At 41.5% G+C, this 27,992-nt stretch overlaps 1 protein-coding gene across 3 annotated transcripts; it reads left to right on the forward strand.

Moving 5' to 3' along the window:
* Positions 1-2,578: 2,578 nt before the first annotated feature.
* PODN (podocan) lies at positions 2,579-27,985 on the forward strand. 3 transcript variants are annotated; one of them, XM_068953177.1, is made up of 12 exons: positions 2,579-2,771; positions 3,623-3,748; positions 6,222-6,490; positions 7,744-7,837; positions 9,438-9,502; positions 14,547-14,656; positions 16,978-17,134; positions 19,183-19,298; positions 20,814-21,471; positions 23,409-23,557; positions 25,641-25,842; positions 27,308-27,985. In XM_068953177.1, exons 2-11 carry the CDS (start codon positions 3,712-3,714, stop codon positions 25,807-25,809), a joined length of 1,824 nt encoding a protein of 607 aa, XP_068809278.1. In that variant the 5' UTR covers positions 2,579-2,771; positions 3,623-3,711; the 3' UTR covers positions 25,810-25,842; positions 27,308-27,985. The 3 variants fall into 3 exon arrangements, with proteins under 3 accessions (XP_068809278.1, XP_068809277.1, XP_068809276.1); XM_068953176.1 differs by lacking the exon at positions 2,579-2,771 and having other exon boundaries at positions 3,132-3,748; XM_068953175.1 differs by lacking the exons at positions 2,579-2,771; positions 3,623-3,748 and having other exon boundaries at positions 5,665-6,490.
* The last annotated feature ends 7 nt before the right edge of the window (positions 27,986-27,992 follow it).

Raw genomic sequence — 27,992 nt, forward strand, 5'->3', positions numbered from 1 at the left:
TAATTGTGCAACCACTGGAAGGAGAACAGAGAATTTGGCATGTGTCTCATATTGTTTTATATGTGCAGAGCAAGTCCTCCTATTAAGAGGTAATGTGGGATCCCTTTGGTAAGTAGCAGAGAGACTAGTCTGCTTGAGTGAGGAGGTTGTGAGCAACTGAGCATCATTTGTGGCAGCTGGGTTAAGGGGCTGCTCTTTTGGGAGATATAAAGGTCATTTCAGATTGCAGGAGGATGGGGCAAAGGGGCTTGGCCATGTGTCTTCTCTTCCATGATTAAAAAACCTAAAGCCTGTATAATCACAAGGTTGGATTTGAATGTATGTTTTCCGTATGCCAAATTCATATGAGGTCAGTTTAAACTCTTATCTCTTTGGAACAGGAATTATATTGTTTCCTGTTTTACAGAGTGCTGAGCTGAATGTCAACTCTCATTAAATAGAGGAGAATAAGAATGCAATCAGCCTGGTGGATAAAAGGCAGGAAAAAGTCTCTTAACTATGAAAAATCAACACTTCAGGAAAAAAACCACATGTGGAGGACAAATGCTGGGAAAAAAAGCCCTCTGTTTGGAACCAATTCCTTTATTGCTTAAATAAACAGTAGTGTAATTTCTTGGAGTGACAGTGTGAGCTGTTCCATGCATATCTTTAAGAAAAATTAATTGCTGACTTAAAAGCAGATGGCTTTATATGGCCCTGGGTGGGTTCTCCAGGAAATGTTAGTTCTTTACTGTGATACAGGAACAGAAATAGCCTAGTAAAGCTACAGCAGGCGAAAAAGGCATGTGTAGTAAACCATAAAGCAAGAACGAAATATGCTGTGTCTGTATTCCATATTTCAGGTAGATTAAAAGCAGTCATGGATTTTTTTTTTTAATTTATTTTAAACAATACATGTCCTCTGAGAGAACAGACGTCTTAAAGTTCATTCGGATCAACACACAGATGCCAGTAGGCTCGTGGCCAAACTCTGTTGTGCATACTTAGATATGAAAAATACTTCCCTTCGTGCCTTGGAGACAAAAAAGCTTTTTATTCTTTGTGTTTTGATTATTCATTTTTTAAAGCAAATGATGGCAAGTTCCTTAAGAGAATTTTAATGGGCTTTTTTCTCTCCTTTCAAATAAAGGCACGGTATCTGCATATAGCAATGGTCCCTTCAGGAATGCAAGTGTTTCTGTAGAGTCTTACTTAAATCAGATAAATAAAAGGGTAAAAAGACATTTTACTTAAATTTGAAAATGTAATTAAAGTAAACTTAAATCTCCTGAATCCCTCATCTCATTCTTTCCATGCTGATGATGGGTGAGCTAATACATAACCACTGTTCTCTGAACTCCCCAAATGCAATCAGGCTTCAAAAGAGCTGCTTAAACCCTTTGTCCTCTGCCCCGTGGTTCCTTGCGGGGGCTGTACGTTACTTGAGCTTAGCATATCACATCTAAATTTAGCCTATAATCTCTTTAGGGCAATGACAATGGTTGCGAGGGAGAGTTGAGCAGGTTCTTGTGAATTTACGCTACCTTTGCGCTGTCCTGATCCTCCGTGGTTCCACGAGGCAGGTGCATCCTTGGCGTAACTTAGGTAAGTCTTACGGCTTTGTCAGTTGTAAGCCTGTGCTGTGGAGTATATCGTACTATATATTACAGCTTGGACCCGGACATGCCTTTATGCTGAGGTCTGCAAGAGGGTCTTTGAAAAAGAGAGTTCAAGTAAGCAAAGACTGTAATTTGACTGGAAATGTTTCCTGCAACTAATTCTTGGTTGTGAGTCTTTAGATGGAAATGCTTTCCTCTGAAAGCACCTGAAGGCAATAGTGACAGAAATACTGGTTGTCTGAGTTCTTAAACCATGCTAGGGCCTAGCCCTTACCTTAGTGGTGCGTCAGAATGCGTTTAGGATGGGTTTTCCTGGGGGTTTTGTGACGCGGGAAATGCGGGACTAGGCCTGGAGATAGGAGATCGCAAGTTTGGGTTACGTTGCTATAAGACAGTGAGAAGTGGAGGAGGTGAAACAAACAGCTTATATAGCTAATTTACAGCATAGCGTAAGGGTGTAAGTGTTGCCTTCACGCATGGGATGTCTGGTTTCTGGTACTGGCTCTGTCCTGATGGATAATCTTGGATTGGTGATGACACTCTGTGCCTCTGTTTCCCCATCACTAAAATAGGCATGATGGCCCTCTTTTTGTAAAGCCCTTCTCTACCTCTAGATGGTATATGATAGCTAAGTCCAACAAGAAAATGCAAATAAGCATATGCTTTCAAAGAAGGGTGAAACCTGCTCTCTCACTTTCCCTCTCGGGCTCCTCTGGCATCAGTAGTGAGCTGGCTAATCACCCTTGTCTTCCTTTTCTCTGCCTGCAGACTAGGGTAACGTGTGCTGTCCCAGTATAAACTTTTTGCTCCCCCCGGAAAACATCGTTTTTATATGTCCTCAGGTTGTTATAATATAGAAAGGGTAACAGGCAGGTGGAGGATGGGGAATGCAGAATACATCCTGGATCTCTTAATCATTTAACAAAAAGGCAGTCAGTTTTGCTTTGTTTTTGTTTTAGTGAAAACACACTTCCCACGCTGACTTTTGAAAGTTACACGTGGCACAGAGAGGGATCTGTTCCAGTTGATAGGAGCGTGGAAGAAGAGAGGGAGGAAACGACTTAATTGCTTTAGACTTTAGTTCAGCTGGAGTTGGGAGGAAAGAATCGGTGTCTCTTTTTTGGAATACAGCAAGCTCTTGCTGAGGACAGATCCTCTGCAGATTTTGTGGAGGTATTGTATGGCATGTTTGCAGGGCATTTGCAAAACAGGTGGCTTTGTAGTTATAAAATAACTCTGCTGTCAGTGACAAAAAACTGTGCTTCTTTCGTAGAAATATTGCTGCACTTGGAGCATGCTCTGTTATGAACAGTAAATTCCTCTTTTTTTTTTTAATAAAAGAGAGACCTGAAATGCCAGGTTTCTGGTCCTAACATGACCAGAACTCTGTGTGTGTGCGCATGCGTGTTTAGTGCTGTGATAACAGAGCTTAGAGGATGTAAAAGAGACTGTGGAGATGGGGTATTATGTCAAATGTTGGGACTTTGCCTCTAAGACACTTGTTGTTTCACAGCCTATCTAACCCTGATCCCTGAAGATCAGCTGACGGATTGAAAGTCAAGGGGGGAGTTAAAGGGGAGGGAGATGAGATACGGGGAAAATTGCTGATTTATCTGTTCCTTGCTAATTTGAACCAGGCCCATGGGGAAGGGGGGACATTCTCACATGGAATTCGGATTTTTGTCTAGAAGGCAGCTTAAATTAAAGCTCTAGTAACCGCTAGTGCAGCTCCACTCTCCTGCAGTGCACACACAGCTTCTGCTTCTCTGCTGTCAGTTCCAGCATGCTTTCTTCTGGCATCTCTTGTGGATCTTGCAAAGTGTGTTGACAAAAAGCAATGGGAGATTTGTTTTTTGCCCAAGTCTTTATATTCAGACTATAGCTGCTTCCTCTTTCCTACTCACATTTTCCCATATGGTGACTTTGGAAAATTCCTCTCCGATTTCACTGGAAAGTGCAGGAAACTCTCGTTGGTAGAGGGTTGCCTGTTACTCTCTCTAATTCTGCTGTTCACATCTGGAAAGGATCTGGCTTGGAAAGAGGAGTCTCAGTCTGAGCTCAGCGCATGTAACGGACATGGCATGAGCTGAGGGAGCCTGTGGGGGCAAGAGAAATGTTCTTCTCCAGTCATCTGATTTCTGTCAACAAAGGTGAGTTTTTCAGCGATTTATTTTTTTTTTAAAGCTGGGCTGTCGGACAACATCCAGCAGCCTGCCTTTCAGCTGCAGCTGTTAGAAAGGATATTAAATTAAAGTGAACAAATTCACTTAACCTGCTCATATTGTAGGAGATGATGTTTTCCCAGTTGTGTGTGTGTGCGCTGTGAGAATGTATGTGTGGAGAACAGTAGGTACAAAGATATTTTGAACGTGATTCTGTTGTTTGCCGAAGTTATTGTAATCACTGAGAAGCGTATAATAACTCCTGAAACTTCAGCTTGCTTCTTGAGACTGTGCCTTTTGCAGCATGCTGCTTCTGGTGCTGTGTGGCAGCAAAGTGCAGGAGTCATTGGTGCATCTGTCTGGACTCAGAAAGATGCAACCACAGAAACCCCTGAACTGGCTTTCCGTGTAGCTTCAGTCTTCAGGTTATAGGGCCTGATCCAAAGTCCACTGCTGGCAAGGGGAGGGGAAGCTTTCTCGGGGGTTTTGAGCTAGTGCTTTAATAAGCCTTTTTTAATAAGGCTTTGGATCAGGCCCATGGGAATGAGTTTAAATGGAGTGAGTTACTTCAGACATGCTTTGAACTAAACGAAAATCAAAATCATGGCTGGTTTTACTGCCTGCACTCCAGATGCAAGCAGATGTTTCCTTATCCAAAGTGTCTCCCTGTGGCACCAGAACAGCAGTCACTTCAAAGGCGTAGCAGAAGCATGCGTACTGATGACAGCAGGGTGAGATTGCCTCTCAAATTTTAGTGTGTAGTAGGTGCAGTATTTCATGCTAATTTTTTTAACATCTTTTCACAGTTATATTTCTGGAGAAGTCAGCGTGCCACAAGTCTATAGAGACCAATATTAACCTTGATTGACTGGGTACTCTTGGAATGGTGTTGGTAGTGTTGCAGCAGGCTGTTTTTGACCCATGTATAAAAGAAGTTTTTTCTTTTTTTTGTTTTGTTGGTCAGTATCTATAAAGAATAAACTGATGGGCAAAATATTTCGTCAGATACTTGATAATCATACTTCTTGAGATTATTTGCTGAGACTATTTTCTGTAAGATTTCTGAAATGCTTTCTGAGATTAGGTCACCAAATACTGAGGATTTTACTGATCCACTGTTGGCATATTATATGGCCAATTTTGATCTTACTGTTAATATCTAGCTGCCATATAAGGCAGACCACCTAATCTCTGGAATGTTTTATAAAGGAGATTAATTTCATTATGTTCAGCTTTTACAGGATGGAAACTGTGGGATAGTGGAGCAGGGGGGAGGGATCTCAAGCAAACAACGTGAAACGCTTAAAATCACCCAGCGTGCTGGTAGCAAAGTCCAGAGCTGAAGCAACCCCGCTCATGTGTCAGGCCAGTGCTCTGTCCCATCGTGTACCTCCTCCCATTTCTTCAAGCCAGCATTTAAAGAAATTATTTAAAACTTTCATGACTGTGACTGAGAGCAGGATCTGCCCAATGCTTCCCACGCGCTCAGCGTCTGTGAGAGCCCCAGAGAGAGGGAGTCTCAGTCAGTGCAAAGCTCCATCATGGGCATAAACGGAGCCGTGCCAGCTCGGATGGCTGCCGGCCTGGCTCTGAGACATTCTCGTTTCTGAGGCGAAGCAGCAGCCTGGATTGGCAGAGGAGAATGAGCGTTTATTTCATATTCAGGTCAAGAATCCATTGTGGTTTGTGACCTTAAAAGATCAGCCTAAATAAGAACTTCTGAGGACTTGCTCCGCTTTGGAGGATGGAGGCTGAGTCTGTTGAACGCTTCGCAAAGAGTAGGAACGAGGGAAAGAGTCAAAGACAACCCATTTTTAACCAGCTCTTACTGCAGATCGCTATATATGAAACCTGAGAAGGGCAGCGAATGAGACAAAAAGGGCTGGATCGGGGCCAGCTGGCTGATCCGGTAGATATCCAACTTCTGTTTGCGTTATTTTAACTTGCTGCCAGAAAGATAAAAGCTGAACGCAAGCCAAGGCTTTAAGGCTTCACATCAGCACCAGCCAAAATCAATAGGAAGCCCATATGCATATTATTTTCGGTAGCTCCAAGGCTGTGTTATTGTTCGGCGCGCACGAGACAGCCCCTCCGCCAGGCATCCCACCGGGACGGGATGGGCCGAGCCGCCGCTTCCCAGCACGCCTCGTTTACGTTAAGGAGAGGAGCCACTTCCACGTGCAAAACTGCGTGGCACGTTACTGGAGGGATCGGGGATGGCTGAGAGCCGCCGCCAGGCCGAGGCCCCGCTGGCGGATCCCCGGCAGCCAGGGACCCCCCGCCGCCAGCGGCCGCCTCGGCCCGGGCGGGAGGCGGATGGCAGGGCGGGATGCTGTGCCACAGCCCCATGGGGGGGCGCAGGAAATGGCTGAGCGGCCAGGTCCCGTCAGGCACCCGCTCCCCGCAGTGGCGGCAGCTTCACGGCAGGCGCTGACCCTGCACCTCTGCTCTTGGCTTCCAGGGCCGATGCCCGGCGGCGGCCGGGCCCTGCTGGCACTGGGGCTGCTGGCGCTGGCCTGCGCCGCCGCCCGTCCCCAGCCGCCTGGCACCAACGAGTTCCCCGACGGTGCCGCTGAGCGGCGGCGGCGGCAGCAGCAGCAGCAACCTACCGCCGCCGGCTGCCCCCGGGACTGCGGCTGCAGCCAGGAAGGCGTCGTAGACTGCGGCGGCATCGACCTCAAGGAATTCCCCCTCCGCCTGCCCGAGCTGACCAACCACCTGTCGCTGCAGGTAACGGCGGGGCCTGCCCAGCGCCTCTGTCGGCACAGCCCCTCACCGGGGCGCTTGGCCCCGGGCGCGAGGTGAACCTCCACTGTCGTCCTTCCCCCCGCAAATCCAGGGAGGGAAGGGGGGAAAAAAGGATCAGAGCGTTTGCTCCGTGTTTCTTCCTCCAGCCCTGAGAGAAGAATTTTTGCCCCAAGTGATAGTTGCTTTTTTCCCGTGGAGGCTTCTCATTTTGAGGTCTCTTCAAAGAGAGCGCAGGCTAAATTACTTCGTTCACGGGTAAGCGGTTTTCAGGCAGCACTACACGTTAGTAAAAATACTGCAGAGTCCAAATACAGACCCGAAGCCTGGGCCTCGATGCCCCGTCTCCCCCTAGCCCTTGCCCTGCCGCACGTGGACGCTGCAACGAGCAGCAGTAACGCCGGTTGTCGCCATCCACTGCAGACCTAAACGTAGGTGCCCAAAGGCAGGGCCTTAAGGCTGTGTGATGGGCTGCTGCCTTCAGACAGCCGGTCCCAAGCTCACCGGATCCCCTCGGAAAAGTTGTGGTGGCAGTTGGCACCTCGCTCAGCAGCTGTGTCCCAGGCGTGTGCGAGCTGCAGCCCCCCCCCTTTCCTGCTCAATGCCGGGAAGCTACTTTGGAGCAGCAGCTGTCGCTTCTTGTGTCCTGTTGGGCTTCCAGCATGGGGGTCCCTGACTTGGCTGAAGGCTCTGGATGCTCAAGTGCTAGAATCACTCATTAATGGTCCAGATGATGGCATTAATACAAACCTCTTGACAGTGAAAGCAAACCCGGTTTGACGCTCCCTGCCCAGGACAAGTTTGCAGTGGGACAGAAATTCTTTTATTTCTAACACGCATCCAACAGTGCCCTCACCCCCCCCCCCCCCAAAATAACAGAAGCAGTGAACCTGGACCTCCACAGTGCCCACCTTGTAGCAAATGCTTTGCTGCAGCTTCAAAGTTTGGCTTTGGCAGATGGATTATAAGCCTTGCCAGGCATGATCACACTCTTTGCATGCTACCAGTGCACCAGCTGGATACTTCTAGAGAGGAGCACAAGCTGCGGAGCTTGCTTCAGGCCTTAAAATGTTACTGGGTTTGAGATCTGAGTTTTGGCTCGTTACAGAGAGAAGGCTGTTGACAATGATTTGACATTGTGGGTCCAGTTCCAAATTTTCTTGGAGTTCATGGTCTGGCTTTTATTGGGATCCTACTTGGATTATTTTACTGATGATTAATACTCTCCCTTTTCTTAGAATAACCAGATAGAAGAAATCTTTCCAGAGGAGCTTGCTCGTCTTCACAGACTAGAAACTCTCAATCTGCAAAACAACAGGCTTACTTCAAAAGGTAAGCTGGAAAAGTCATGAGCGTGCAGAGCCATTGCCTCAGCACCATTCCCTGCAGCAACACCATCTTATGCAGTAAGCCAAGTGTCAGCTGCTAAAGAAAGCTGTGAAGAGTAGTGGGTTGACCTGACTGCAGCAGTTGGCTATAAGCATCACTCCTTTGGCCGTTATACAGATCATGGAGGCACTTTATCATCTGAAACGTAATACTCAGTGTATAAGAATGCAGCTTTACTGAACCAGTGGAGGAGACCTGGCAGCAGCACTGTGTACTGTGGCGTGAGAGCTTCACATCCAGGAAACTCCCTCCAGTCCCTGAGGCACATCAGTGCAATGCACTTGGGAACCAGAAATGATTTCCTTCTGACTGACCTTATTTCTTAATCCATTTGGTTTGTTCAGTCCAGTCTATTGGTTTGTTCAGTTTAATCCAGTTCAGTACTTGTTGAATTTACTCTAAATCCAAATAATCTATTATTACAAATAAGGCAACTTCTGCCCTTTTCTAAAACTGTTTTGATTTCTGTTGGCAGGTTTTGCTAAGTCATATGCCTAAGAGAGGAACTTGACAACTAATTAGTAAGGAAAGCAGAAGAAAAAGAGGAATTAAACAGCCAGAGAGCAGGAGATGCAATATAAAATATGTAATTGCAGTTAATTTGTGTGTTATCCAGATGCTCTGAATGCTCTTGCTATCCTTATATCAATGACAGAGAAAGCCTTTATTGAGAATGTGGGCACGTTGTGTGTAGGACACAACACATATGTATCACTCATACTTAGCACAAAGAAAACTGAGCTTAATAGATTCAGCCCTGACCTTGTTTCCTTTTGGACTTAGTGATGATTGTTTTACAACCTTCAGTGCAGCCCTGAGTTTCAAATATACTGTGACTTGGGATGTAGTTTCATTGTTGAGTTAAGATAGTCTAAGTGCCAGGTGAAAATGTCATTTGTATCCTTTTCCTTGGGCCAGCAATAGTACTTGTTTGATTAGCTGTACGTGGAGCGATTTAGCTGAAAACTAATACTTACCAGGGGAGGGTTAGCTCTGAGCTGGTTACTGCATGGCCATACTGACTGGGAGGGAACAGGACAAGAGAGGGGTCAGGACGTGCAGCTACTGGCGGGAGTAGGGCAGAGTTGTCCCTTTGGCAGCATCATGGTCACAGATCAAATTGAGCTGATCATTAAACAGCGACCAAGATTATGTCCTGCCAAGAAAAATTATCTGCAGATTCAGGAGAAAATAATCAAAGAAACTTCTCAGATAGCGTGGTTGCTGTGAGCACTGATAATTAGCCCCACAGCAAGTCTGCATGGCTCTGTACCTGACCCTTGTCACAAGCCTTGTTTGCTTAGAATTTTTAATGGTCTTCCGTAGCTCTTTAATCGTCTATCTGTGTTAGTAAAAAAAAAAAAAAAAAAAAAAAAAAAAACCACCCTAAACAGCCAGCCAGAGTCAAGTTGTTTTAGTGCCACTGGAAAATATTTAAATCTTACATTAAAAATATTATCTGAGAAATAAAACTACCCCGTGATATTCTCACTCAGACAGGCAGTGCTAGTGTCACTGATTAGAATTATTCTTGTTTTTTAAGGGCTGCCAGAAGAAGCGTTTGAACATCTGGAGAACCTGAATTACCTGTACCTGGCAAACAATAAGGTAAGAGGCTCACAAGGCTTTCAGAGTTCTTTTCTGATTGGATTCTGAAACTTAAACAAGAGGATCTTGAATTCTTTAAAACTGTGTATCCTACATAAGTAACATTGTGCCAAAGTCTAATGAAGGTTCATTTAAGGTCAATACAATCAGTTAGTATGCTGAAAAATTAGGGAGTGTTCTTTTCATGGATGTGGTATTTTAGGAGTTCAAAGGTGTTTTAAGAGCTCATTGCCAGGTGAGGAGGAGGTAGGAACAGCTAAATCAAAATGGAGATCTGTTTTGCATGCTGGCAAAACATGCCAGTATGTTTTTAACACTTCTGTCTTTGCGCAACTGATGAAAACTTTCCTACATGTGAGTAGGGAGCTGCAGAGAGCCCCTGCATTCATAAATTACCACAGCTTTGGATCAGCTGCACGCAGAGTTGACAGCTGCCTGTATGCAAATAAGCTGTGGGTAATGGTGTGCCGTGGTGCATATCTCATCTGATGAGTCTGTGTTGAGAAATCTGTGAACAAACACATCCTAATATCTGTGCTTGAGCCATTGAGAACTGCAAAACATCATCCGCGCTTCCCCGGCTCCTGTTCTCATTAGGTATGTTGGATGGATACCCGCACAAAGTGAAACTGAGCAGGTAGTAAACTTATTCTTTTAGCTGGAGTGATAAGAGCTGTTTCTTAAATGTAGAACATCCCAGGTGCTTTCCTATTAATGACCCAGGTCGGATGTCCTGACAGAAGCACAGCTTTTCTGCCTAGACTGGGGAAGGAAATATCTTCTCACATGTCCTTGCACCTGGGTGGTTCCCATTGGCATTCATTTTTCCCAGTGATTCCCCACAAATTTTTGCTACAGAAGGAACTGTCATGCCACAGCAAAACAGAAGTTAAAATGTCAGGCAGAGCTTCTTTTTATACAGAAACCCTGCATCTCTTTGTCTCTCCCTCTCCCTCTCTCTGTATATATATATATATTTGCATGTCTGTCTATATATGCTATTATCCTATTAAAATCTGTTACCCTTTGACGTTTCATTTACACACATGCGGCCACGTTCAGGTTTCAGTCAGGCCAAGACATATCCAGAATCTCTCTATGGATTTCCATATGGAGTGATTGAGAATAGAACCCATTCCTCAGTACAGTAACATTGTGTTCTTTTCTCTCTTTCAAGCACCATTTCCATATAACAGTCTTGGCAGTTAAGAACTCCATAAAACAGAACAAGCCAGACTGTGACTAATATTCCAGAACTTTACACTCCAGTTTTCCCTGTGTGACAAAACAAAATGTTTGGTTTTTCTGGCTTTACTTAGAGAGAATAAGATCCCAAATGAAAATGCAAGCATCAGCAAGTGTCAGAACTAGTTATAGTGAGGAGTTATGGACCCACAAAAATAACACGTTTCTTCATAAATAAGAAGCCAGGACAAACCAGATTGGCTTCAAACTGCATCCACTCTGAAGTGGGAAACACTGCCGATCAAGTAATTGGTGTCTGGAGGAGGGCAGGGATTTGCTGGTAGTTTGCTCTTTGTTTTATGGATCATTTGATGCTGCTTTATCCTCAGTTGTGATCCCATCACATGCAGCTAAACTGTCTTTCATTAAACTAGCATAGTTGGTTAGAAAACAGAAGATATCATAACAAACTAAAAACCTGCTGTACTGCATGAGTAACAACCATTTTATGCAAGTAACTGATACTCTAGTTTCCTTTTTAACTTCTCAAAGCACTCTCTTAATATGCATCAGTCACACATTGTGCAGTATCTACAGGAAGCCTTGTTAATAACAAAAATCTCTCCTGCCAAGCTGTAGAGCAGATCTGGGCTGTCATTATTTACAATAAGCTGATGATCTTGGTGATGGAAGTGTCTACGTTTCCAAGGATTCCCATAGTAATATAGGTTTCAGTGGATCCAGTACTTCTGTTTATGCCAAAGGTTGTGATAAACAAGAAAACAAATAAATTCTGTAGAATCCTTGTAAGTTCATTGCTTAATTTATTCATTAACAATGGAGAAACAATTTCTGCTGTACGAAGAAAAGGAGGATCCAGCAATAAGGCTACAAGGAAATTGTAGCTGAAGAGAAGCAGATTGCTGTTTATTAGGCAGTATACTAGAGGAAGCTTCTCATTCAGCTTTTATTTTTGCTCACAACTGCAACAATCTAGCATTAATTCTGCAAGCAGTCAACCAGTGGTGATCAGTTGTTCAGTATCATGGAGACTACCTCAAAGTAGTGTATTCATCATCCTCTCCGTCCTTTATGTGCTGCAGGAAAGGCAGCAAGACATTTGTTAACTTCAGTACTGTTTGTAGGAACAAATGCAACAAAGTCACATGTGCTGTTAGATAAATCAGACTCCTGCATTAGGTCTATATTCCAGGTGTGTTCCAGATGTTCCCGTTTAGAAAAAGCCGTATCTAAATCTCTCGTGTCGGAGAGAAAAAGGACAGAGAAAGAAGGTTCCTTCAGCTAACCCACTTCCATTTCTAGGAAGCAGGACCTCCGTTCAGAATTGCCCTGCTTTTTTTTGAAATTTTTTTTGACAGGCTTCTTAAGGTGGACAAAATTGAACTTAACAAAGAATAGATAAATTTCTCCACAGCCTTTGGGAGCCATCATGTTTTTCTAGTGCCAGTTCATGCCAAAGAGGCAGAAGAGTGAGGGAAAGGTAGATCACCTAAAGTTAGGCATGTTTCTGAACTGCTGGAACAAGCATATAAATCCTTATGTTTTTCAGCCACCTTCTTGAATGAATGCTGTTTTATATTCTTTAGTTATAAAAGCTCACAAATGAAAATCCTGACATTGAGACTAGTTTAACTGATGGATTGATTCTGTCTTTCTACCTTCCTTGTGCTATGGAACAATCTGAGAAAGGAATATCAGATTGAAAGTCCTGAAATCTTCCTCGTACAGCAACACACAAGTCCCCAGAAGTTGAAGCAAGCAATTATACAACTATCAGTCTTATGACTAAGTGCTGAAATGCCAGAGCAAAGTCCTGAGCAACTGAAAACTCTTCCTGGCCGAAATTTCTCTCTTTCTTGGCTTTCTTGTGGCTCAGGTCTCTCACATTTCACATATCTGAGCCATGCCCTTTGATTTCTGTAAAAGCTATGACTCAATAGACCGCGTATTCCAGGAGAAAAGCTTTAATGTGCCACTGTGTATGAAAGTGATTAACTCTGTCCTGTGTCTGATTTCTCAGTATTATGTCATGGCAGAGGCTATTTCTTCCTGAGGTGTTGTCAGAAGTTTGTAGTCAGAGATAAGTACCTTTATCCACTTCCATGAGATCATATATCTCAGGTCAGGACGTGAGAGAATACCAGTTAAGCCAATGGCAGATCTGTGGCAACTATGGTAATATGTAGAATGCCTCTAATTTTCACTGCTTACATAATATCTGGAAATACTAGTATCAGTGACTGATTTGTGGGAAAGATCTTTTTGTTTGTATTTGTGCCTGTTAAACATTTCAAACAGCTTGAAGCTGGAGGTTTTGGCATAGGTGAGAATGAAAAATAATGAATAATGTATTTTCAACTTTAAAAAAAAATAGAACTGTATTACAAATCCAGGAAGTTACATATTGAGGGATACAGTACATCAATGCACACTTGACAAACTAGCAGAAAGAAATCTAGGCATCCTTTAGGTAAATATGTAGTTTAAGGCTTGGGTTAGGGAGCTCTCCAACAAAGTACCTATTCTCTCACATGTTATTCATCTTTTAAATATTTTTAGTTTTACACTATTTTTAGTAACCATTTGCTGTTTTGTTTTTATAACAATTTGAAAAATCATGTGGGTCTTGCTCTAAAGACCAAATCCTCTGAGGAGCTTCAGAGATTGAAGGAATTTCAAGCTAGAAGGCAGATCCCTTCCATAACCCAGAGTTCCAGTCCTGATCTCGGAGCTTCAGATGACAAAGAATTCAGTATCTCCCTAGAAGAGTGTACATAAAATATTATAGCGATGGTCTCGCTAATACTGTAGTTAACACCTATAACCATGGTAATAGCAGCTGCCTATGGCAATTCAGTAGTCTTCCGCTTATGTGCGCAAGGACTGTGTTTACCACAGCATCATGTTAAGAATTTGTGTCCCAGTAGTTAATCTTGATGCATGAATCTTCTTCTGAGTTTATACTTTCCAGAAAACTGTCCTCCAGCCTGTAAGTGTGACCTATATTCCTGGTTTCTGGATAAATGACTTAGCTATTAGCTGGCACTCAGTGAACCTAGCTATTGTAGTATCTGGTTGCTCTGTAAAACTGAACTTTTTTAATCATTAGTTTTCATTCCACCAATTTTTATTCAGATGCAGACATTCCTCACATTATTTGTTCAAGATCTCTGATGAAAACAGCAATAGGCCAAGAATAAACAGTGTCAAACCCTATACCTCTTTTTGGCTAAAACGTTTTGGAAACGGGACCTTTCTGTCTTTCGTTTCTGATACACCACTCGTTTAATAAACAAAAAGTATCACTGCACAATAGGTATTTGCTTTTATGTCCCATTTGATATTCCATAATTTGGCTCAAAAACATTGGCTCTTTGGGAACCTCGATCCTCTGTTGAAGAGATCATTATAAATGCGGGCAATATTGTAACAAACATACAAAGTGACGCCTCCCCTCGCAACCAACATACTTTCATATGAGACTAAATAATAGCCAGTGTGAGGTGGGTCAGATTTTTTGGCATAGTAGTTTGAGGAATTAGCAAATACATTGCTTGTTATTGTTCCTCTCTGAATAACAATCTCTTGATTTCTTCCACCAAAAAGACTCTTCCAGTAAAAACAAACATCCAGATATTTTGGAGCAAAAGTCTAGCTCCTTCCTGGAGAGATTAGTGAGTGAGGACCATTTGTTTTTGTTCATGCAATCTGCATTCTTTTTCATTTACTGTTGCCTGTTGAGAGGAAATAGATTTGCAAGTGTTTTGTTGCTGGCCTAATACTTGGTTAAAACATTTGTTGCATTTAATTGGAATTCCCCCATGTATTTGTTTTTCAGCTTACAGTGGCTCCGAGATTCCTACCACACACCTTGATCAGTGCAGATTTTGCAGCCAATTATCTCACTAAGATATATGGGCTCACATTTGGACAGAAACCAAACTTGAGGTAAGGGATTGGGAAGTGAAATGAGAACAGTGTTCTGCCACTGCTTAGAGGCAGTTGGTGAGTGATAAGAAACTATCTGGATAAACCATCTGAGGGGCTACTGACAGTTTTTGGAAAGAAGCTGACTATTTCTTAATCTCAGCATGACATACCAAATCAGCTCTCAGAAGGACACGTTCCAAGGGCTTTTACTAGCTGCCAGACACTTTTACATAGATAAAAACTAAATTTGTCTCCGTTTTATTTGTATATCAGTTACGAGTTGCAAAGAACAGCTTTGATATCTCAAAATGGTTATTAACTGTTTAGAAATGCCCAATTTTGTTATAGTCTGTTCATTAAAAAAGTTAGAATCAAATTGAGAGTACAGGACCCAATACAGCTGCGTATTACTCAACGATATTGAAGTCAGGCATAGATACCTCCTTTTGCATGTGCGTCATCCTCTCAGAACTGGTTTCAAAGACCTCTCTGCTGGTTTTAAGTTCTGATTTTTCTCAGATGGATCCAGTGCAGCTATGGCCCACCTCAAAGTCAGCTGCGCGCAGGCACACCTCCTGTGAGATATGACCTTTTCCAAAGACGCATATGGGCACTATAGCTAACTGAGCTTTTCATTCACTATCTGAATCCCGCAAAGACATCTCAAACCGTTGGGAGCAATTTACCCTTCCATGTTTGGAAGCACTTAACAATAGCTGGCCTAGTTGAACTCTTAGAGCCCGGTCATGTGATGAACTGAGGAACTCCCAGTTCCCATTGAATTAGTTGAGAGTTGAGGCTGCTCTGTGCTTATTGGGCCTTTAGTTTCGAAGGCTCTTGATGACTGAAAAGGCTGAGTCAATCACTTATTTCTGGCAATATCTCATTATGACACAGGCTAGATTTATGCATGTATTCTTCCTTAACTGGAGTTACAGAAGCTGTTGCCTTCCAATTTTACATTACAATTTCGGAAGGGATTTTCTCAAGCTCTCCTATAGCAACATTCATTTTCTTCAGAACAGTAACTCGCTGATTTCTGAGACTGCTCATATAAAATCCTAACTCAGTTGTTTCAGTTGGGTTATTTACCCTCAGCAGAGTTCATGGTCTCAGACTGATTAGCTGGAAAGTGAGATTTTCAGAAAAGTAAATATTTGTGATTTAAAAGTACAGCTGACCATGAAGAGTGAATAATGTCTTCAGTGTGGTTCTCTACCTCCTGGAGCGTGTGATCACACTATTGTTTCCAAACTGAGCCTTTCCTTCCTTCCTTCCAAAACCCTGTTGCCAAGTATTCTCTGCAGCTGGCAGATAATCCAAGAGCAAATTAAAAAAGCACCCTTTGACACTATGCTCTTTTGTAAAGTTAACCTGTCCCCAGAATTTTAGTTGCCTGCCGCATCCTGGGGTACACACAGGAAATGAAGGGGTAACAGAAGTCAGTAAAATCCTATAATTTCTTTTGTTAAGAAGACGACGAATTAATTTAGCTGTTAAACCAATGTAAAACAGGAAAAACTTCAGAGGTCAGCTGTCTTATACAGAATTAGAACTTGTGTAAGGGGGATGAAATCCAATTTTTAAAAATCTGATTGGAACAACTCTTCTGTGAATATCAAAGGTTAAAAATAAGAAAGGCAAAGGGAAAATAAGAGACCATCTTTCTCTAGAACCCAAACCCTCCAGAACTGTTAAGGATTGAGTAAACCTGCTCCGTCATCCTGGCAGTGCTCTAAGCCCTCCTGAGTTCTAGGGAAAGAAGAGAAACTGCTCCCAGGGTATTTCCATTTTTCATGGGAGCAAAAAGAACGGAGAAGTATGAGACAGCCCTTCCTCAAGAACTCTGCAGGTCAATTTTTGCAGGCTCCAGAAGTCCAGATTTGATTCCAAACAGAAGTCAAATTTGGGGGCGTATCTACTAATCAGATATGAATTCTGTCCCTCCTGAATGAGGCCATCACTCCAATGTATTCTTTGTGCCTCTTGCCTAAACAGAAAGCTAGGTTCAAACTGTGAAATCTGCATTCAGATTTCAAAGCTTTGCACAATCCCAGACTTGAGTTCAGTTTCTTGTAAACGTGAGGCAGTTTTGAAATTCATATCCACATTCAGGTTTGGATTTTGAATGGACCAAAATTTCAGAGAGTGTTTGGGCTAGGCATTTGGGTTTGGGTGCATTGCTTACTAAATAAAAAATGGCACATTTAAAAATGAATTTAATTATCCCAAGGAAAGAAGAAAAGATTGAAATACAGTTTTTAAATGGCTTTCACTTGGTAAATAAAAAAGCCCATCTCACTATCTATTTAACTTCATCTTTTTTCTCCTTCCGGTAGATCTGTGTATCTTCATAACAACAAACTTTCAGATGCTGGGTTACCTGATAATATGTTCAATGGCTCTAATAATGTGGAGATACTCATCATGTCCAGCAATTTCCTGAAATATGTTCCAAAGAATCTCCCTCCAGCACTCTATAAATTACACTTAAAGGTAATGACGCCAAGGTTTTGTATTCTCTTACGGTTGTGACAAAGTACTGTGCTTGTGTGGGATTCAAAGTACGCAGCCAAGCCCTTTGAGTTCACTTGGAAACATTCCCAGGCCCACTATAAGACTCAGCTGCTGTATTCTCCAGTATAGCTGATCTCCTATGTCCTTACTGTTCTGTTCATTAGTAGTAGTGTGTTTTTGCAAAACAGCAAAATGTTCACAGGGTAAAAAATGCTTTTCTCTGTTTCCAGGGGAATGTACTGCAGATGCTTGCATGGTAGCGTTGTTGGTCTCTTTCCTAGGAGTAATCATTTAGCAGCACATCATGACAAAGGCAGTGCAAGTTTTTTCATGCCACCCTGATTTGGAGAGATGACACATTAGCATGAGAAGGTAGATCATTTTGCACAGTCATTCAGTGATTGGCCTCCTTGCAAAGTCTGCCATTGGTGATGGTGTTTTTCCTGACACCTGACAAGTACTGGCTTTCCTTAGTAGTTCATTTCACATAGACTGCTGTTTCCTAGCATCGGTAGTTTTTGTTTGCTACTGAACTGACAATTCTGTCAACACAGAGAAAGTCTGGATCAGTGATTCTTCACTGCTACAACTTCTCCAGCAATAGTGCAGTAGCAGAAGTTGTGGTATTATCTAGTCTCCAGCATTTTTAATTCCACGTCATATGATTTCGATAAAAACACTTGCATTGTGTCTGTGCTAGAGTTCTCAGCCTTTTAACAATGAGAGCGCCGCAGCGGTGGGGAATCCTGGTTCTGCTTGTTCCTAGTGTTGACAGCTCCCTGGACGTGAGTAGACTGAAATCTGTTATCAGCCCCTGGACTTAGGCAGTTCTCTTTTGCCTCCCAGCTTTCTTTTTCCTTGAAGGCTTCACTGCTAGTTCCCATGAAAGTCCTTTAGAAAACAGGCTTCTCCAGCTTGAAGAAAAGCGAAGGCAAAAGGTCTCATCCTTTAAATTGCTGGAATTTCTTTCCAAAGTGTGAAGTTACTAAACCCCTAAGTATTATTGCCATTTGTATTAGTCATTGTCTCCCAAAATAAGACTCAGACTTTGAAGTTTGTAATTGGAACTCTTCTTACCCTCCCTCCAACCCCAACCAGTTTTGTTAAGGGCAAAGAAGCAGCTGGGGAGTGAAATGAGCGTTCTGTTTTCAAGTGCATTGCCTGTCAGTAGAAACATGTTAATTTGGTGTTTTATTGGAAGAAAACAGGACAGTGAGGAAATGGGAGATGGCAAATAGTGGACCAAAAGCGATGAAAGGAGTTACTTTAGATGTGACAGGTCTCTCTTTGGCTTTCATTATTCATTCAGACACTAAGCCCAATCTATCTGTTGTGGTACCCAGTTTATATTACGTCGGACATGAATCTAGTCCAGTCTGTCCATCATGTCATTGCATATACTTGACCTGTGGGAAGTTTAGCAAATTCAGTGTTAGTGCTTTATATATCATTTATAACTCATACAGTTCCTGTTTATAACAGAATTTAGTTTCTTACTCTGATCATGTCTGCCTGCTGCCTGCTCCAAAGCCACACTAAGGGAAACAGTGTAGTTATTTTGGAATCTACGTTGCGGGAACTGTACATTTTGGAATATCATTAATAGTGGAAGGCTGGGAGGTTCCCAACCTCCAATTTAATTCTTCTTTATGATGAAATATGGCTTATGAAATCTAGACGTTTTGAGCAAACTCTGGAGTTAGTTGCCTAGATTACACTATAAATTTGCACACAGGTGGAAGAATTATGAATATGAATTATAAAGGATTATGAATACTAAATAAAACCCTCCTAATGGGCCAAATTCTAACTCCTTATCCCAAGGATTCCATGGGAAAGGAATAAAAAGAGGCTCTAATATGGCAGTCCACCATTTGTGTTTATTTCTTATGCAGAATTATAATGTCCCCTGAAATATCTCACTTCTAGCTCTTTTTAAATTTCATTGCCTGGTGTTAGCTAAGCAGAGCCCATGTCCTAAGTTCTCTCATGCCAAGTAATGTGCTTTGTGCTTCTTGTGATTCTAGAACAACAAGCTAGAGAAGATTCCAAAAGGAGCCTTCAGTGAGCTTACAGGTCTGCGGGAGCTGTATTTACAGAATAACTACTTGACTAATGAAGGAATGGACAATGAAACTTTCTGGTGAGGCTCAGATTGGTAGTTTGCTGCTGTATTTGTGTCAGTCTAGCTCCTCTGATATAGTGTATCTACTGAAAAAAAAAAAAAAAAAAGTATGCTGGAGGAGGCGGGCATACAATAGTGCTGCCCAGTTGCTGAATGGAGGCAAAAGCTTTGTTGCAAACTGGTACAGCTGAAATAGCTTTTGGCAGTCCTAAATTTGGCCTGGGACTTTGCACTTCAAAAAGGTACCTTTGTTTCTCTGCTTGCACTGAGCATTGCCCTTGTTGTGCTTGAAAATCCAGCCCATGTAATCTGTCCTGTAATTTGCTGTGAATTCTGTAAACTTTTCTGATCACCAGAGATGAAAATATATCAAGCCGTACCTTCCTCTTCCACATTTCACACCCAGTAACTTCACTTAGTAGTCTACCTTAGGTCTGTTATGTCAGTCTCCAGGCAATGTTGGACATAACGTTTCTGTTAAGATTTGGATGAACTGATCTCAGTGGCAATACCTAAGGCACTGGTCACAGTCCACACAGGTGGTGGGTATTACTCTTTATTCTTCCAGGATTGTCTGTACAGCGCAGAATAGTGCTATTCAGATGTACCCAAGCTTGGAAAGTGTTTCTGCTTGCAGCAAGGAAGTGCCTTACCCACAGACTATATTCACTTATTTAGAGCATGCTTGGATATCTCTGAATAGCACTGAAGTAATCACTAAGTAATGTCTGTAATATGTTAGTTCTCATACTTCTTGAAGACTTTCTAGTCACCTGCAGTGGATTATGTAATGCCATGCAGATTACTGTCTCATATAAACTGGGAAAATGCCTTGAAATACAAGGAAATACAGAGCTCCTCAGCCCTGGGATATGTAATACCACTGATCCACATCTAGTTGGTATAAGTGGCTGGTCGGAGGATTTATTTTAGCTTCAACTGAGTCCATGCAATCCAGATTCAATAGCTTACACAAAGCAGATCTAGCCCTGACTCACTTCCGTAATACTGGAGGGTCAGGAGAAGTTCATGATCTTAGCCTAGGACACTGAATTAGTATTTCTGCTTTTCCAAAGAGTAATACTTCATCCTCTCAAAAGCAGGCCTACTTTCCAGTTTAAATATACCCTTTCAGAGAGACAGAAATTACTCTTGCTCAAGGTATGGTTCTGTGAAACTGAGACCTAAATTCTGTGTTTTAATGGTGCTCCCATTGCACCTCTTTCTTCTTTTCGTCTGGTATTCATGCACTTAAATTGCTCATTTGCTGTTATTTGTAGTGTCAAACGAGAGAACAGTAGACTGTAGAACTGATCTCGGGTCTCAGCTGAGTGGCAGAGTTTGGATGTCTGTGAACTCTAGCAGGTTCTCTTGCTAGTGGGGCTTACGAGCCTAGTCCTTAATGGCAGTGTGGGAGCTTCCTATTTTGCTGTCCACATCAGTCAAAAAGATTGTAAAAATCTAGGGGAAGTTGATTATCTTTTCACCTTACGGAGTCTAAATGAAGAGTGTTTTCTTTCCTGATTTCCCAAGGAAATTGTCTAGTCTTGAATATCTGGATTTGTCCAGCAATAACCTCTCACAAATCCCAAGTGGTTTACCTCGAAACATCGTACTCCTCCACCTGGAGAAGAATGCAATTAAGATGATTGGCAGAGATGTCTTAACCCAAATTAAGAACCTTGAGTACCTTCTGCTCCACAATAACAAATTAAAAGCCCGAGGGATTCACCCGTTAGCCTTCCAGGGCTTAAAGAAGCTGCACACTGTCCACCTGTACAACAACATGCTGGAGAGGATTCCCGGTGGGCTGCCCCGGCGAGTGAAAACACTTATGATCCTTCATAACCAGATCTCTGAGATTAACAGGAATGACTTTGCTACCACTTACTTTCTTGAAGAGCTGAACCTGAGCTACAATAAGCTCAAAAGTCCCCAGATCCATCGGGAGGCCTTCCGTAAACTGAGGCAGCTAAAGTCCTTGGATCTTTCTGGGAACAATCTCCACACAGTGCCCTTCGGCTTTCCAAAGAACTTGCAGATTCTGAAGCTGAAGGAGAACGAGATAAGCGTCATCCCAAAAGGGACTTTGTCTGGGATGACAAAACTGCGGGAACTGTATTTGAGCAACAATAAACTGAAAGTAAATTCCATTTATTCAAGAGCATGGAGAGAACTCAGCAGTCTCCAGGTAGACACATCACCTTCTCTAATTATATTGGTAATACTGATGTCCTCATCTGTCTGCCTAAGCCAATTTATGTAGCACCAGTACTAGGTGCACTTGGTCCTCATGTTTTGGGCTTGCAAAGTAATTGCTACGCTCTCTGTTTCCAGAGTAGAAATGGTGTGGTGTTTGCTTTAGCAAACATTTGTGCCGGAGGTGGGCACCTCCCACAGCTGAACAGAATGTCAGTGCACCATTGTACCGGTATTTACAGGAGATGTAGAGCCATCTTTGCATCTAAACTCTAATGGTATCCAGTATTTTCAGCTAAACATTCATGGATCTTGTCATTAAAACTCAAATCATGCCTTTCAAATAGCTGATCTCCCAAAAGATTTTTAAATGAGCTCTGAAGAGAGACAGCAAGAAGAAGGAATGCATAAACAAAAAGACTCTCTAATTCTCAAAGCCCCCACATCAGCTTATAGTCAGACAGGCCAAGCTGTAGGATTTAGCAGCTCAGCTGGCTAAAGCACCTGGATAGCAGCTCGGGGGTCTGGATTCAATCAGCAGTCTTGTCATTTGCTTAATTATTGGGGAAAGTTAAACACAAACCATAAGGCAGGCAGGAACAAACACATTTGTGTTGTGCAAAACGTCCTTTCAGGATTGTTACTCTGGCTGAAGGATTTGTCTGCATTTCCTTTTAGGCAACAGCCTGTTTCCTGCAGTAAAAGGCATTACCTATATCATATGGCAACCATCTAGGGCACATATGGTTAGGTCACTGTGCAGACAAAGCCTGTATATCTGAGAGCAGATCAGGGATAAGGGACACAGAGCGTATGTCACACTGGCCTCCAGTATAAGCATTTTCAGACAATCCGGACGTTTGTCTTTGCACACATTTCTTTTCGTGTTATCTGGCACTAAGCAGGAGCTTGGCCTTCAGTTAACAACAGTCAGCGATGCAGCAACAGAGTCAGTAGAGCTGTTGGTTTAAATCAGTTGTAGATCTGCTCTGTGGCCTTAGTGATGTATTTAGCATTTGTTTGGTGCTTCAGTGATGTGCGTGTGCGAGTGTGCAAATAACGTAAGATGGAACAGGCCTTCAGCTGTAACTGCCCCATGGTAAACCCTGCTCATATTAAACGAGGCGAAGATAATAGCGCGTTTAAAAAATTCTGTTAGATTAAGGGTGCGTTTTTGGCTGTTGATTTTTCTGAAACATATTACTGCTTGTTAGTTATTTTCGTGATAGTATATGTGAATCTTTGTTATCATTAAGGGCTTGACTGTGCAATTAGTTAACGAGTTGGTGCACCGGAGGAGATTTGACAAATAGCAATCTCCTAAGACCCTGATTCTGCAGTACGTAACATATGCTTCGGTCTGCACTTTTTCCATGGAAATCACGGAAGGCTATCTGCAGTTAGAGCTAGGCGTTTGCATAATTGTTTGCCAGACTGGGCTTATATAGAGAACAAAAACACTGAAATCATCATAGATTTTGCAGAAGTGTAACTCTGCTATTCAGAGATATCCACGTGTAACTTGGAGATTTTTCACTCCTGATTTTTCTGCTTGCTAGCTATTTCCATGATAATATAAATTAATATATGCAATGTATATTTTAAAATGTAGTATATATAGCAAATATATAGGTGCACATACATGTATACATATGTTTGTGTATATAGAACACATTCTTATATACGCAAACGTGTACTTGTACATACATACTTATAGACATACACACACGTGTAAAAAAAAAATATATATATATATAAACCAATGGGGTAAGCTTCCAAAGGGGAGGTGTTGGGGGGTGCGTATACAGCCATCCTATGGAAGCTCATTCAGTGTTAATTTTAAATCTCTTTCTGTGAGTGATGGAGCATGCTCAGTACTACTAGTATTTAAATTTATTTATTTAACCCCTTGCTGTCTCTTCCTTTCAGTCATTAGACATGGCTGGCAATCAGCTAACTTCTATCCCATCAGGCCTGCCAGAATCGCTAGAATACCTGTATCTTCAGAACAACAAGATCACAACGGTTTCAGAGAGTGCTTTTGAATCCACACCCAACATAAAAGGAATTTACCTCAGGTAAGCTCAAGTTTCTTCTTCAACACACAAGATTTTTCTTCTATATCCACTTCATAATTTACTTCTTAAAAAGTATTAAAAATCTTAACTTTCTAAACAAGTAACTTATTTTTGTAGTAATATATAATGAAACTATGCTCATCTGCTCAGAAAAGACAGGGGAACTCTGTTTGCAGAGTCTGTCTTTTCTGTGCTTATTAGAATGGAGCAGGCGTATTGGAAATTCTGGGAAATTAATGTTCAACATTATGTCGTATTCCAATATTCAGCCATGAGGTAAAAGTTTACAGTCCACTTGTAGGACTTCAGCTTTGCTTGTGTCTGTTAGACCTGAATTTTGATATTATATAAAACCCCCCCCACTAATGGGACTTGCATGACTAACTGAAGTTGTGTGTGTTCCCTTGATGGTTTTGTCAGAAGCAAATAACAGTATACAACTATGGCAGTTATATAACTAAGCTTAGAAAGCTTTCCTGTTTTATTTTTTCTCTCCCTACTCTTATCTGTTGGATGAGGACCTTGTTTGTTAAACTATATGTTTTATAGGTGGCAGATACTGACCTTGGTTACATACAATGTAAAGTTAAGTAACGTACTGATTTAAGCGGAGTTATTCAGGATTGTCGCCACAAGAAGTGAAGCCGGAATCTGGCCCAGTAATGTAGTCGATTGTAATCTAATGGAACATTATTGAAAATATTGTTTAGAAGTAATTCATAAAACCCTACAGAATATTTGATTAAGCTGATTCTGTGGATATGTTCAAAAGCCAAATACTCTGTGGCATGAAACTAAATATGGCTTTGTTTTGTCTGTCTGCAACTAAGTTGTTCTATGGTTCTGAATCATCCCTTTTTGGAGGAGTGATTCCATACCAAAAAAATAGAATTAAAATGTCTGGTGTAAATTAGAGCAGTCTGTCTATCCAGCTGCTCACTTTTATGAGAATTTAGTGAACACTTGGAAGCAAACCAGAAACCACATGCTATATTTCTACATAACAAGAAAAAAGAAATTTGCGAAACTGTTTTGCTAACATATTTAGGAGGCAACTCCACCCAGGGTAAGTTGTATTTCTTAAGGGGAAATGGGAGACTATTAATCACTGTAATGCTGTAAAACAATAATATACGACTGGAGTATTAAAATAGAATTTTAAGCATGTTCAAGAGTAAAGGACCAAGCAGTAAATGTGAGGGGTTCTTAAATTACAAATTAGTTTGTTTACATTCTTGGAAACAAAAATAACAGATGAAAAATTACTGCATTGGGTATGTTTCTAAAGGGATACTTTGTATCAGTATTTCAGGTATCATGTGATAAGAATTAAAGTGTCAAGGGATGACATGGGATCTCCTGGAAAAGCAAGTTACACTTTGAAATGTGGGCTATGGAGCAGATTCTTTTCCTCTGTGGGAAAACAGAGTGCCAAAAGAAAGAATCTGTCGGGGAGGAATTCCAATACTATGATTTTTTTTTTTTCCTTACGGTGCACAGTTATAGAATGGGTAAGAGGGCCTGGGACAGAGAAGAGAAAGAGTCTTTTTGAGAGTTTGATCAGCTGAAATCAGCGGGAATGACTTAATGCTTACCGGTATTTTCCTACAAAGTCCTTTGCGATGATGCAGACTGGTGTCAGCAAGCTTTGTATGGTCCCTGCATGTGCCTGCTTGCTAATCTTTCCCTTTGTTTTCCATCCAGAGGAGTCAATACTCTGGTCTGTGTTGCAAACCAGTGTGTCCAAATAAAAAGAAAAGGGAGGGGGCAGGAACATTGATTATGAGCTTCAGCTTTTTATCATCAGCCAGGACCCTTGCACACTGGAGGCACACTTGAAATTTAATTATCTTTTCATATGCCTGGTTTCAAAATTTGCTTCAACTTGAGAAGAAATCAATGCTGGCATTTTTAGCAATGGTGCTTTCTTTAGAAGTGCTGCTACTTCCAGAGTCCTGGCATGAGTCAGTGTGAAGTCCGAGTAGCTCTGCACAATGGCTTCTTCCTAGTCTCCAAACACTTCTGTGCTGGATATAAACACAGGCTTATTTTAACAGGAAGGTCTTTTTTTGTTCATTTAAAGGTTTAATAAGATTGCAATTGGAGCACTGAAGGAACGTATCTTCCAAAGCCTGAAGCACTTACAGGTACTGGATATTGAAGGGAACTTGGAATTAAGTAACACTTCAAAGAATAAGGATGATTCAGAAGAGGAAATGGAAGATGAGGAAGTGGAAGAAGAACCGAGATAAAATGTGAACTCCCACAAGCACATCACATGGAAGGTAACAACTATACTTTATTTAAATCATGGATCCAATTCTCAGACCCTTGTGCAAATAATTTCAATTTACAAGTATATGATTGAAGGTATAAGATAACTCATAAAGAGTAGGCATCCAAGTCCTAGAGCCAAAACCTTCTGCTAAAACATGACCAGGAATGGCAGAATCAGAAGGATGGGGGAAAAAAAAGATACATACATACATACATACATACATATATATATGTATATATGTATATGCGTGTGTGTGTATATATATATATATATATATATATATATATTTCTTTTAAAGGAAACTGTCAGTGTATGTCTGTATTTTATCAGAGATGATAGGTGGTTTGTAGTGGCTTCTGCCTTTACGCAAATATAGCTGATAAATATGGAGGCTGTTATTTACTAGTTCTGATAACAGAAGAATGAAAAGGCATTTCATGATATTTTTGAGCAGCTAGTTCAAAACAAAAGGAAAACAAAGAATGAACTGGGGAGTTCACTGATGCAGAGGACCATGTAGGCCAAAAATGAGTTAAAAAGAATTAGACAAATTAAAGAAAATAGGCCCATCAGTGTCTGTTAAACATGACATTAAGATGCATCCTCTCTCTCAAGCAGTCCTTAAATCACGGTCTGCTAGGAGTGTGAAGAGCTTGGCATATTTCTTAAGCAAAGAGTATCTACTTCAGATCACATTTGGAGACCGTATGTACGGCTGGATTGATGCCCGGTACAGGACAGCAATGCTTATGTTCTCACAGCAGCCTGTGCTTTTTCGCTTGCCCTATTGATAGATCTAGGTGAAGGTCTGTTGCTCACTTCATCCAGATACACTGAAAAGCCTCTGGCCAATTACAGATTGTGTTTGCTGCTGACTTTGATTCTGAACTGATAATCCTGAAATTAAGATCTCAGTATTCCGTAACCAGTCTGCCTAGCCACTTGATCTCTCTACTTGAACCTCTTTCTCTTTTCAACTGCAGAAGAAAAGATGGAGGAAGAACAGTGTTTGAAGAACATAGATTTTTATTTGCTCTACAGTATGCATCTTTTAAAAGAAGTATTTTATATGCAAGAAAGATGATGAGGTTCAAGACGCTATACTCTACTTCTGTAGAGCTGAACTCAAGACTTGAAAATCAATGTTTAGTTTTGTCCCTAATCAATGTTTTGTCATGGAGACCGACCCAAGAAAGTGCTAGGAGTAGTCCTAACACACTGAAAAAAAAATTGGATCTTGAAAAGAGCAGAAGCTACTTGGAAAGCCAAATGTTTCCTGCCTGTGCTATGTCAAAACTTTGTGAGAAAACAAGTAATTTGTAGCTACTAACTTAGAGTATATTTAACTTCAAAAATCAGTACATCTCTCGTTTGGTCTGGGGCACACGTGACTTGTCAGCAGATATTGTTTTGCATATTTTGTATCCTATATGCTGTTATGCAACTGATTTTGTTTTTCTAATTTTTTGCAGGAAAGCATATGGAAAATTACATATATTTCTGTGTGTATATATCTATATAGATATACAGAGAACACTTAGCAAAATGTGCAATGAATTACACGGAAACTGTCATGGCGCTGTTCCAGGCTCATGGAAGACAGCATGTTAACAGTGCCTTATTCAGGGAGAGACCCTGAATGCCTTTCCAAAGCTTCCACACCATCTTGCTCAAGACCCAGGATCATAAGGGATTGCTCTGGAACTCACAAAAGCTGGCTTTTGTTTCTTCTGTTTCTCTTCCTTCGCTGTTACCATCTGTAATAACAATATGGGGCTGTTTTGAACACATGCCTTCAAATGCTGTCTTTGTCACTCCATTTTAAGTGAACCATGTATATGCTTCTTTTCTTTTCTGCCAATCCAAAGAAGCTGTTATTGATCAGACAAGATGGATGTTTGCGGTAGTTTCATGTATGGAGCAGTATATGAGGCGTTTTGGTCATCAAGCAGCAGTAACAACCACCACTGTGGATGAATCCATTCCTCTGTTAGAACAATGTGTATATTTGGATGAGAAAAACAAAGTAAGGCTGGATCCCATAATATTTTATTCCTACTGCCAAAGCTTGCAGTATAGGCCTATTTTAGAAAGGTTTTAAGATAAAACAATTGTTCTTGTGAATATATAAAAAGAACTATATGTCTGCCTTCCAGA

Source organism: Struthio camelus, chromosome 8 (assembly GCF_040807025.1).
Source record: "Struthio camelus isolate bStrCam1 chromosome 8, bStrCam1.hap1, whole genome shotgun sequence".
Classification (NCBI taxonomy): Eukaryota; Metazoa; Chordata; class Aves; order Struthioniformes; family Struthionidae; genus Struthio; species Struthio camelus.

Coding starts and splice junctions, on each gene's coding strand:
- PODN (XM_068953175.1), top strand. CDS start 5,789: ATGCATATTATTTTCGGTAGCTCCAAGGCTGTGTTATTGTTCGGCGCG. Junction 6,491..7,743: donor CCAACCACCTGTCGCTGCAG/GTAACGGCGGGG, acceptor CCCTTTTCTTAG/AATAACCAGATAGAAGAAAT. Junction 19,299..20,813: donor ATGGACAATGAAACTTTCTG/GTGAGGCTCAGA, acceptor TGATTTCCCAAG/GAAATTGTCTAGTCTTGAAT.